The sequence below is a fragment of the Elephas maximus genome, chromosome 16 (assembly GCF_024166365.1).
Source record: "Elephas maximus indicus isolate mEleMax1 chromosome 16, mEleMax1 primary haplotype, whole genome shotgun sequence".
In the NCBI taxonomy this organism is placed as follows: Eukaryota; Metazoa; Chordata; class Mammalia; order Proboscidea; family Elephantidae; genus Elephas; species Elephas maximus.
The window spans coordinates 1,000,666-1,013,425 of record NC_064834.1 but is presented as its reverse complement, the minus strand read 5'-3'; the positions used below and the strand labels follow the sequence as shown (position 1 = coordinate 1,013,425).

Below are 12,760 nucleotides of genomic sequence, written 5' to 3'. Positions count from 1 at the left end.
GAAATAAAGGGCATCCGGATTGGCAAGGAGGAAGTGAAATTATCTCTATTTGCAGATGACATGATCTTATACACAGAAAATCCTAAGGAATCCTCCAGAAAACTACTGAAACTAATACAAGAGTTTGGCAGAGTCTCAGGTTATAAGATAAACATACAAAAATCGCTTGGATTCCTCTACATCAACAAAAAGAACATTGAAGAGGAAATAACCAAATCAATACCATTCACAGTAGCCCCCAAGAAGATAATATACTTAGGAATAAATCTTACCAAAGATGTAAAAGACCTATACAAAGAAAACTACAAAGCACTACTACAAGAAATTCAAAAGGACCTACTTAAGTGGAAAAACATACCTTGCTCATGGACAGGAAGACTTAACATAGTAAAAATGTCTATTCTACCAAAAGCCGTCTATACATACAATGCACTTCCGATCCAAATTCCAATGTCATTTTTTAATGTGATAGAGAAGCAAATCACCAACTTCATATGGAAGGGAAAGAAGCCTCGGATAAGCAAAGCATTACTGAAAAAGAAGAAGAAAGTGGGAGGCCTCACTCTACCTGATTTCAGAACCTATTATACAGCCACAGTAGTCAAAACAGCCTGGTACTGGTACAACAACAGACACGTAGACCAATGGAACAGAGTTGAGAACCCAGATATAAATCCATCCACATGTGAGCAGCTGATATTTGACAAAGGCCCAGTGTCAGTTAATTGGGGAAAAGATAGTCTTTTTAACAAATGATGCTGGCATAACTGGCTATCCATTTGCAAAAAAATGAAACAGGACCCATACCTCACACCATGCACAAAACTAAATCCAAGTGGATCAAAGACTTAAACATAAAGACTAAAACGGTAAAGATCATGGAAGAAAAAATAGGGACAACCTTAGGAGCCCTAATACAAGGCATAAACAGAATACAAAACATTACCAAAAATGACAAAGAGAAACCAGATAACTGGGAGCTCCTAAAAATCAAACACCTGTGCTCATCTAAAGACTTCACCAAAAGAGTAAAAAGACCACCTACAGACTGGGAAAGGATTTTCAGCTATGACATCTCCGACCAGTGCCTGATCTCTAAAATCTATATGATTCTATCAAAACTCAACCACGAAAAGACAAACAACCCAATCAAGAAGTGGGCAAAGGATATGAACACACACTTCACTAAAGAAGATATTCAGGCAGCTAACAGATACATGAGAAAATGCTCTCGATTATTAGCCATTAGAGAAATGCAAATTAAAAGTACCATGAGATTCCATCTCACTCCAACAAGGCTGGCATTAATCCAAAAAACACAAAATAATAAATGCTGGAGAGGCTGCGGAGAGATTGGAACTCATACACTGCTGGTGGGAATGTAAAATGGTACAACCACTTTGGAAATCTATCTGGCGTTATCTTAAACAGTTAGAAATAGAACTACCATACAACCCAGAAATCCCACTCCTCGGAATATACCCTAGAGAAACAAGAGCCTTCACACAAACAGATATATGCACACCCATGTTTATTGCAGCTCTGTTTACAATAGCAAAAAGCTGGAAGCAACCAAGGTGTCCATCAACGAATGAATGGTTAAATAAATTGTGGTATATTCACACAATGGAATACTACGCATCGATAAAGAACAGTGACGAACCTGTGAAACATTTCATAACATGGAGGAACCTGGAAGGCATTATGCTGAACAAAATTAGTCAGAGGCAAAAGGACAAATATTATATAACACCACTATTATAAGATCTTGAGAAATAGTATAAACTGAGAAGAATACATACATTTGTGGTTACAAGGCGGGGAGGGAGGGAGGGTGGGAGAGGGTTTTTTACTGATTAATTAGTAGATAAGAACTGCTTTAGGTGAAGGGAAGGACAATACTCAATACATGGAAGGTCAGCTCAACTGGACTGGACCAAAAGCAAAGAAGTTTCCGGGATAAACTGAATGCTTCGAAGGTCAGCAGAGCAAGGGCGGGGCTTTGGGGACCATGGTTTAAGGGGACTTCTAAGTCAATTGGCAAAATAATTCTATTATGAAAATATTCTGCATCCCACTTTGAAATGTGGTGCCTGGGGTCTTAAATGCTAACGTGCAGCCATCTAAGATACATCAAGTGGTCTCAACCCACCTGGATCAAAGGAGAATAAAGAACACCAAGGTCACACGATAACTATGAGCCCAAGAGACAGAAAGGGCCACACGAGCCAGAGACCTACATCATCCTGAGACCAGAAGAACTAGCTGGTGCCCAGCCACAATCAATGACTGCCCTGACAGGGAGCACAACAGAGAACCCCTGAGGGAGCAGGAGATCAGTGGGATGCAGACCCCAAATTCTCATAAAAAGACCAGACTTAATGGTCTGACCGAGACTAGAGGAATCCCGCTGATCATGGTCCCCAAACCTTCTGTTGGCCCAGGACAGGAACCATTCCCAAACACAACTCATCAGACATGAAAGGGACTGGACAGTGGGGAGGAGAGAGATGCTGATGAAGAGTGAGCTAATTATATCAGGTGGACACTTGAGACTGTGTTGGCATCTCCTGTCTGGAGGGGGGATGGGAGGATAGAGACAGTTGGAAGCTGGCAAAATTGTCACGAAAGGAGAGACTGGAAGGGCTGACTCATTAGGGGGAGAGCAAGTGGGAGTATGGAGTAAGGTGTATATAAACTTACATGTGACAGTCTGACTTGATTTGTAAACATTCACTTGAAGCTCAATAAAAGTTAAAAAAAAAAAAAACATTACTAGCAATGCACAAACACTAGAAGAGAAACTAGATAACTGGGAGCTCCTAAACATCCAACGCTTATGCTCATCCAAAAGAAAAAAATAAAAAAGACTCCACCAAAAGAGTAAAAAGACAACCTACAGACTGGGAAAAAAAAATTGGCTATGACAAATCTGGTCAGCATCTAATCTCTAAAATCTATAAGATACTGTAAAACCTCAACAACAAAAAGATAAATAACCTAAATAAAAAATGGACAAATGATGTGAACAGATACTTCACTATAGAAGGCATTTGGGGGGGGTAACAGATGATGAAATGCTCAGTATCATTAGTCGTTAGAGAAATGCAAATCAAAACTGCAACGAGGTGCCATCTCACCCCAACAAGGCTAGCATTGATCCACAAAACACAAAATAATAAATGTTAGAGGGGTTGTGGAGAGACTGGAACACAGAAGGCAGACGGAGACAGGAGCTGGTTGAATGGACACAGGAAATACAGGATGGAGAGGAGGAATGTGCTGTCATATTATAGGGAGAACAACTAGGATTACATAAAAAACAGTGTGTATATGTTTTTGTCTGAGAGACTGACTTGAATTGTAAACTTTCACTTAAAGCACAATAAAAAAAAAGATCTAGCTAATTGATGAAGGTGACTATACTAAATAACAGGTTTTCAGTGTAGACGAAACAGCCTTATACTGAAAGAAGATGCCATCTAGGACTTTCAAAAGCTAGAGAGAAGTCAATGCCTGGCTCCGAAGTTTCAATGGACAGGCTGACACTCTCGTTAGGGTCTATTGCAGCTGGTGACTTTGAAGTCGAAGCTAGTGCTCATTTACCATTCTGAGAATCCCAGGGCCCTTTAGACTTATGCTAAATCTACTCTGCCTGTGCTCTATAAATGGTACAACTAAGCCTGAATGACAGCACATCTGTTTACAGCATGGTTTACTGAATATTTTAAGCCCACTGTTGAGACCTACTGATCAGAAAAAAAGATTCTTTTCAAAATATTACTGCTCATTTACAATGCACCTGGTCACCCAAGAGTTCTAGAGATTACTGTTGTTTGTAACCTAACATCCATTCTGCAGTCCATAGATGAAGGAGTAATTTCAACTTTCAAGTCTTATTATTTAAGAAATACATTTCATAAGGCTGTAGCTGCCATAGATAGTGATTCCTCTGATGGATCTGGGCAAAGTAAACTGAAAACCTTCTGAAAAGCATTCATTATTCTAGATTTCATTAAGAACATTCAAGATTCATGGGAGGATGTCCAAATATCAACATTAACAGGAGTTTGAAAGTAGTTGATTGCAGTCCTCGTGGATGACTTTGAGGGGTTCAAGACTTCAGTGGAAGAAGTAACTGCAGATGTGGTGGAAGTAGCAAGGGAACTAGAATTAAAAGTAGAGCCTGAAGATATGACTGAATTGCTGCAATGTCATGATTAAACTTTAATGGCTGAGGAGTTGCTTCTTATGGATGAGCAAAGAAAGTGGTTTCTTGAGATGGAATGTACTCCTGGTGAAGATGCTATGAACACTGTTGAAATAACAACAAGGATTTAGAATATTACATCAACTTAGATGACAAAGCAGTGGCAGGGTTTGAGAGGATAGACTCCCATTTTGAAAGAAGTTCAACTGTGGATAAAAGGCTATCAAACAGCATCACATGCTACAGAGAAATCTTTCATGAACGGAAGAGTCAATTGATATGGCAAACTTCATTGTTTTATTTTTAGGAATTGCCACAGCCCCTCCAGTCTTCAGTGACCACCACCCTGATGAGTCAGCAGCCATCAACATCGAAACAAGACCATCCACCAGCAAAAAGATTACAACTCACTGAAGGCTCAGATGACGGTTTGCACTTTTTAGCAACGAAGTTTTTTTTTTTTTCCCCACAGGGAGAAGGGTAATCAAGATCAACAACCCAAGGTTGACTGCCATGAGGCGAATTTACAGCAAGTAAGTGGTTTGTCTGACCTCTGCCTCATAGCAGTCAGCCTTGGGCCATTGACCTTGACTCATTTTCCCCTTGTGAAGTTAGAGGAGGCCATATACTGCCCCCACCATGCAATATTTACACCTTGTCCTTCGTATGCTTTGTGGGATTTTTTTTTTTAATTATTGCACTTTACATGAACAGTAAAGTATTTCTTAATTAGGATATGAACTTTTTTTTAGACATAATGCTATTGCATACCTAATGAACCACAGTTTAGCATAAACATAACTTTTATATGCGCTGGCAGATCAAGAAATTTGTGTGACTTGCTTTATTGCAACATTTGCTTTATTGTGGTGGTCGAGAACTGAACCCGTAATATCTCCAAGGTATGCCTGTAGGTCATGGTGATAGCTTTCCTCAGCTTAGTACCTTCATAAGGTTTTTAAGTATTAATTTTATCATTCAATTTCATGTACCAATGACTCAAACTTTAGTTTTCTATTTGGTATTCAGTTAAAAGAGGTCTTAAACGTTACCCTCTCTCTCTGCCATTTATAGATCAGAGGACGTTCCTGCTTTTGTCAAGTGATATGTAATATTGAAAACATCAGTAACTATAGTTTTCCTAGGTTTATAATTTCGGGGTGAAAATTCTAAAAAATAAAGGATTCCAGAAGAAGGTCTCTGAGCACCAGCATCTTTATTAAAAAGACTTAGGAAAAAGAGGTGCATTAGGTGGAGCAGAGGAGGAGAGAACCCCATTTTGAGTTTTTTCACAAGGGTCCCCATTGTAGTAAGTTGAGAGCCCCATGCTAGGGGAAGGGTGATCCCTTTGGAAGGGATTATGTGCAAACTGAAAGTCCATTGTCTGCCATCCCTGAGTCTTTGTAACTCTCCTTCCAGAAGGCTCAGCACAGGAGTTGGGGGCCGCAGGTGCTGGCATGGCCATTTGATCACTTCGCACTTACTGCCAGAGAAGTTCTGTGCATCCCAGCTGGGTGGCTTGATAGCATCAACTGGTTTGAATTAAATGTAGTATCATGATAGTTAAGCTAAGGTTGTTTGCCTTTTTATCTTATTCCTAACATACCAGCTCATGTGTTGCTCTAAATATTTTTGAATCTTGGTTTTTCTGCAGACTGCATTATATGTAGTCCCAGTGCTACATGCATTAGGCTTATGACCTAAGCATAAGTCTCTCAATCCCTCTAATACTTAGCGTCTTCCTCTGTAAAGTGAAGATAAAATAGTTCCTGCCTCGCAGGGTTGATAATGAGGATTAAATGAGAAAATACATGTGAAGTATCTGGCAGAGTACCTGGCATATAGTAGGTGCTCAGTTTGTGTTACCTGTTAGTATTCTTCTTATTATTGTTATTGTGTTCTGTAAAAGGAATACCCGGCAACTTCTAGATGTCTTAGAAATAGGAAAATGAGGTTTTAAGTATTCATTCGAAAGCTCTATATAATACCGTATAGCCATTATTATTATTGTTGTTGGTAGAAATGAAATGAGATCTGTAATATAAGAAATGGATCATTTCTCTTTCAGTCTCCTCCTTCACTATTTCTCTTATCTCAGTTTCTTTCACTCTCTCTCAACAGAAGGGAGCTGTTCACTTTGTAAGACAGTTGCAGTTCACTAACTGGCCAGACCATGGCACTCCTGCCTCAGCAAATGATTTTATCAAGTTTGTTCGTTTAGCAAGGAAGAGTCACCAGAGGGGACCCATCATTGTCCACTGCAGTGCTGGCATAGGCCGCACTGGGGTACTCCTGTGTGTGGATGTTGTGTTCTGTGCCATCGAAAGGAACTTTCTGGTAAGTGTGTGAATCAAGCGGATAAAACAGTGCTGTTAGTAAACAGTACTTTTAACAGCCTTGCAATACTGGAAGACTCACATTAGGCCTTCAAGAACCACTGGTAAGTTGAAAGCCCATGCAGCCTAACTTGCTACAGGTTACTTAACCTCTATGAACTGTTGGCTTCTGGGGCTAGTCATGAGAATTAAATTATAGACTGCAAATAACTGGTTGAGGGCAGTGTCTGGTATGTATTAGGAACACAGTGTGAGTTCATTTTCCCTCTACTGTCCCCTGCCCTACACCCCCCACATTTTTTTTAGAATATTGTTACACAATATACATATTAAAAAAAATTCTATTGCAGTTTAAGTGAAACTTTACACATCAAGTCAGTCTCTCGTACAAAACCTTATATACACCTTATATATATTCCTATAGCCCCCACGTGTCTGTCAGTTTGTCATACTGTGGGAGCTTGCATGTTGCTGTGATGCTGGAAGCTATGCCACTGGTATTCAGATACCAGCAGGGTCACCCATGGAGGACAGGTTACAGCTGAGCTTCCAGACTAAGACAGACTAGGAAGAAGGACTCAGTAGTCTACTTCTGAAAGCATTAGCCAGTGAAAACCTTATGAATAGCAGCAGAACATTGATATAGTGCTGGAAGATGAGCCCCCCAGGTTGGAAGGCACTCAAAAGATGACTGGGTAGAGCAGCTTCCTCAAAGTAGAGTCGACCTTAATGACGTGGATGGAGTAAAGCTTCCGGGACCTTCATTCACTGATGTGGCATGACTCAAAATGAGAAAAAACAGCTGCAAACATCCATTAATAATCGGAACCTGGAATGTATGAGGTATGAATCTAGGAAAATTAGAAATGGTCAAAAATGAAATGGAATGCATAAACATCGATATCCTTGGTGTTAGTGAGCTGAAATGGACTGGTATTGGTCATTTTGAATCAGACAATCATATAGTCTACTATTCTGGGAATGACAGCTTGAAGAGGAATGGTGTTGCATTCATTGTCAAAAAGAACGTTTCAAGATCTATCCTGAAGTACAACGCTGTCAGTGATAGGATAATATCCATACGCCTACAAGGAAGACAAGTTAATACAACTATTATTCAAATTTACACACCAGCCACTAGGTCCAAAGATGAAGAAATAGATTTTTATCAGCTGCTGCAGTCTGAAATTGATCAAACATGCAATAAAGATGCATTGATAATTACTAGTGATTGGAATGAGAAAGTTGGAAACAAAGAGGAAGGATCAGTAGTTGGAAAATATGGCCTTGGTGATAGAAACAATGCCAGAGATCGAATGATAGAATCTTGCAAGACCAACGACTTCTTCATTGCAAATACCTTCTTTCACCAACATAAATGGCAACTGTACACCTGGACCTCGCCAGATGGAACACACAGAAATCAAATAGACTACCTCTGTGGAAAGAGATGATGGAAAAGCTCAATATCATCAGTCAGAACAAGGCCAGGGGCCGACTGTGGAACAGGCAGACCATCAATTGCTCATATGCAGGTTCAAGCTGAAACTGAAGAAAATCAGAGCAAGTCCACAAGAGCCAAAATAGGACCGTGAGTATATCCCACCTGAATTCAGAGACCATCTGAAGAATAGATTTGATGCATTGAATGCTAGTGACGGAAGACCAGATGAGTTGTGGAATGACATCAAGGACATCATCCATGAAGAAAGCAAGAAGTCACTGAAAAGACAGGAAAGAAAGAAAAGACCAAGATGGTTGTCAGAGGAGACTCTGAAACTTGCTCTTGAACTTCGAGCAGCTAAAGCAAAAGGAAGAACTGATGAAATAAAAGAACTGAACAGAAAATTTCAAAGGGTGGCTCAAGAAGACAAAGTAAAGAATTATAATGACATGTGCAAAGAGTTGGAGATGGAAAACCAAAAGAGAAGAACACACTCAGCATTTCTCAAGCTGAAATAACTGAAGAAAAAATTCAAGCCTTGAGTTGCAATAGTGAAGGATTCTATGGGGAAAATATTAAATGACGCAGGAAGCATCAAAAGAAGATGGAATACACAGAGTCGTTATATCAAAAAGAATTAGTTGATGTTCAACCATTTCAAGAGGTGGCATATGATCAGGAGCCAGTGGTATTGAAGGAAGAAGTCCAAGCTGCTCTGAAGGCATTGGCAAAAAACAAGGCTACAGGAATTGATGGAATATCAATTGAGATGTTTCAACAAACAGATGCAGTGCTGGAGGTGCTCACTCATCTATGCCAAGAAATTTAGAAGACAGCTTCCTGGCCGACTGACTGAAAGAGATCCATATTTATGCCTATTCCCAAGAAAGGTGATCCAGCTGAATGTGGAAATTATAGAACAATATCATTAATATCACACGCAAGCAAAATTTTGCTGAAGATCATTCAAAAAGGATGCAGCAGTATATTGACAGGGAACTGCCAGAAATTCAGGCCGGTTTCAGAAGAGAACGTGGAACCAGGGATACCATTGCTGATGTCAGATGGATCCTGGCTGGAAGCAGAGAATACCAGAAGGATGTTTACCTGTGTTTTATTGACTATGCAAAGGGATTCCACTGTGTGGATCATAACAAATTATGGATAACATTGCGAAGAATGGGAATTCCAGAATACTTAATTGTGCTCATGAGGAACCTTCACATAGATCAAGAGGCAGTTGTTCGGACAGAACAAGGTGATACTGATTCATTTAAAGTCAGGAAAGGTGCGTGTCAGGATTGTGTTCTTTCACCATACCTATTCAATCTGTATGCTGAACAAATAATCCGAGAAGCTGGACTATATGAAGAAGAACGGGGCATCAGGATTGGAGGAAGGCTCGTTTACAACCTGCGTTATTCAGATGACAGAACCTTGCTTGCTGAAAGTGAAGAGGTCTTGAAGCACTTACTAATGAAGATCAAAGACCACAGCCTTCAGTATGGATTACACCTCAACATAAATAAAACAAAAGTCCTCAGAACTGGACCAATGAGCAACATCATTATAAACAGAGAAAAGATTGAAGTTGTCAAGGATTTTTTTTAACTTGGATCCACAATCAACAGCCATGGAAGCAGCAGTCAAGAAATCAAAAGACGCGTTGCATTGGGCAAATCTGCTGCAGAGGACCTCTTTAAAGTGTTGAAGAGCAAAGATGTCACCTTGAAGACTAAGTGCGCCTGACTGAAGCTATGGTATTTTCAGTCACATTATATGCATGTGAAAGCTGGACAAAGAAAAAGGAAGACCAAAGAAGAATTGATCCCTTTGAATTTTGGTGTTTGTGAAGAATGTTGAATATACCATGGACTGCCAAAAGAATGAAAAAATCTGTCTCAGAAGAAGTACAACCAGAATGCATCTTAGAAGCGAGGATGGTGAGACTGCATCTTACATACTTTGGACATGTTGTCAGGAGGGATCAGTCCCTGGAGAAGGACATCATGCTTGGCAAAGTACAGGGTCAGCAGAAAAGAGGAAGACCCTCAATGAGGTGGATTGACACAGTGGTTGCCACAGTGAGCTCAAGCAAAACAACCATTGTAAGGATGGCTCAGGACCAGGCAGTGTTTCGTTCTGTTGTGCATAGGGTTGCTATAAGTCGGAACCAACTCGACAGCACCTAACAACAACAACAACAACATATACTCCTAGTTGCTCTCCCCCTAATGAGACAGCACATTCCTTCTCTCTACCCTGTGTTTCCATGTTCATTCAGGCAGCTTCTCTCCCCTCTCTGCCTTCTCATCTCCCCTCTGGACAGGAGCTGCCCACATAGTCTCATGTGTCTACTCGATCCAAGAAGCCCACTCCTTACCAGTATCATTTTCTGTCTTGTAGTCCAGTCCAATCCCTGTCTGAAGAGTTGGCTTCGAGAATGCTTCCTGTCTTGGGCTAACAGAAGGTCTGGGGACCATGACCTCCAGAACCCCTCTGGTCTCAGTGAGACCATTAAGTCTGGTCTTTTTACTAGAATTTGGGGTCTGCATCCCACTGCTCTTCTGCTCCTTCAGGGATTCTTTGTTGTGCTCCCTGTCATGGCAGTCATTGGTTGTAGCTGGGTACCATCTAGTACTTCTGGTCTCTGGCTGATGTAGTCTTTGATTTATGTGGCCCAGAGAATATACTTATGTTTAAGGAACAGAAATACATTCCCATGAGCACACTGCCAAAAATATAGACTTTGGAGTTAATGAGAATTCCCTGGGTCGGACCTCTGGTTTTACCACATGCTTTAGATTTTCATGACTGTGCAAATTGCTCATCTCTGGAGCCTAGTTTTCCCATATGTAAGATACCGTTACCGTTACCCATTGCTGTTGAGTCGATGCCAACTCATAGCGACCCTATAGGACAGAGTAGAACTGCCCCATAGAGTTTCCAAGGAGCGCCTGGTGGATTCGAACTGCCATACTTTTGGTTAGCAGCTGTTGCACTTAACCACTACGCCACCTGGGTTTCCTCATATGTAAAACAGGAATAATAATATTGTTGGGTTTGAGAGAGGCAGTCATTAACAACCCTTTACTTTCCTCCTGGATTTGCAATCAGCTAAGAGACATAGGAATCAGACAGATGATGATTATACCATCACCTTTATTATTGACTAAACTGATTAGGGAATGTGACTTTAGACCTGTGGCCAAAAGGCCAGAAACTAGCCTTTCTTCCCTGATTAGACAGAATTGGTGCCCCAGGCCCTGACTAGGCTGAGTGACTGCAGGCCTCACCTGTAGGGAACAGACAAGAATGCGTATGTTCTGAAGATGGGCTCACTCCAGAAGGAGAGAATGAAGGGAAGGGCTCAAAAGTCTGGGAGGTGGAAGGCCAGGTGTGTCACTCTAGTTGAAGTCTCTCCCTTGTGGACACTCATGGAATGAAGAGTAAGCGTTCTACCTCTCACTGTGTTGTGAGAGGTGACGTATGAAGGACACTCAGTTTAATTACAGTTGTCGAAGTGGTTAGGAAACTGGGAACTTTAACTTCTTTAGGGATACTGCCATTAATTCATGTATTCAATAAACACTGAGCATCTATTATGTACCTAGGGATGCAAAGATTAAAAAAAAAAAGACATTAGCACATCAAAGAGCTCACCTCCCAGTGGCACCAGGCAGTTAACTATAATATAACTCATTGGTTCATCCAAGGAATTTTTATTGAGCACTCATGATGTGCCAAGAAGTCTGCCAGGAGCTGGGCATGTCGAAGAGAATAAAACTGCTATAGCACCTACCTTTCTGTAGCTGATAAAGCAGTACAATAAGTACTGCAGTCGGGGGGTTGTAATGCCATGAAGAGGCAGAGAGAGGAGAAAGAGTGTTACCTACTGCGAAGGAATGTCTGCCTCCTCCTCCTACCAACCTTCCCCTTTCTCACTCTGTGCCAGTGCTGGCTGTATGCAATGCTGGGTAGAGGGGGAGGATTTGTATCCTGCCTTTGGGTGTTCCCATAGTCATGATTCAGGGTCAGAACTGGCCGCAGAAATCCCATCATCTAGCTGGTTTTCAAGCTGGAGAACTCCAGAGCTGATGGACTATGTTGACTTTGTGTGCTTTCATCTTAATTATCCTCCCCTGAGGTTGCTGAGGCACTTCAGGGTTGAGTTAAATGGGAACGGATCTCAAACACTATCTGAGTTAGTGGAACAAAGAGTATGCCATCATCAACCTTGAAGTATTCCCTGGCATTAGCCTCACTGGCCCATGGGAAAGAACTGCAAATTCTGAGACCCTGGTTTAAATCTTATCCCTGCCACCTTTAGCTGTGACTTTGGGCACGTTGGTCATCTAGCTTCAATTTCCTTGTCTATAAAATTGTAACAATGAAAACTATAGGGTAGTCAGAAGGACCATGTTACATGTGTTAAGTATTCAGTAGATGCTGTGTCCCTTCTCTTCCTTTCATCCGCTGTTTCTCCCCCATCCCCCCGATGTGTATCAGCATACATTGAGTATATGTTGGAGCTGAAGTCTTAACTGTGAAGTACTGAACTGTCTTCCTGTCAGGCAGAAGTACGGTGGGGAAGGCATCTGTTACTTAGCAGGCCCTGGGGGAAAAGGTGACTATTATCCTGCTCACAAGGAATTTGAAAATCTACACCTCAAACATGAGAAAATGAGCTATGAGGCATTTTCCTGGCAGGCAGATGCTGTGGTTATGTTGTTGTCAGAACATGTGTCATCTCTCTGCTTTGACTCTCAG

General features: G+C 41.2%; 1 protein-coding gene across 1 annotated transcript in view; it reads left to right on the top strand.

Moving 5' to 3' along the window:
* PTPN20 (protein tyrosine phosphatase non-receptor type 20) overlaps positions 1 to 12,760 on the top strand; it is a 103,867-nt gene that overhangs the window by 70,222 nt on the left and 20,885 nt on the right. The window contains exon 5 of the mRNA XM_049856023.1: positions 6,332 to 6,547. Within this exon, the coding sequence (XP_049711980.1) occupies positions 6,332 to 6,547 (216 nt within the window). The remainder of the gene's footprint in view (positions 1 to 6,331; positions 6,548 to 12,760) is intronic.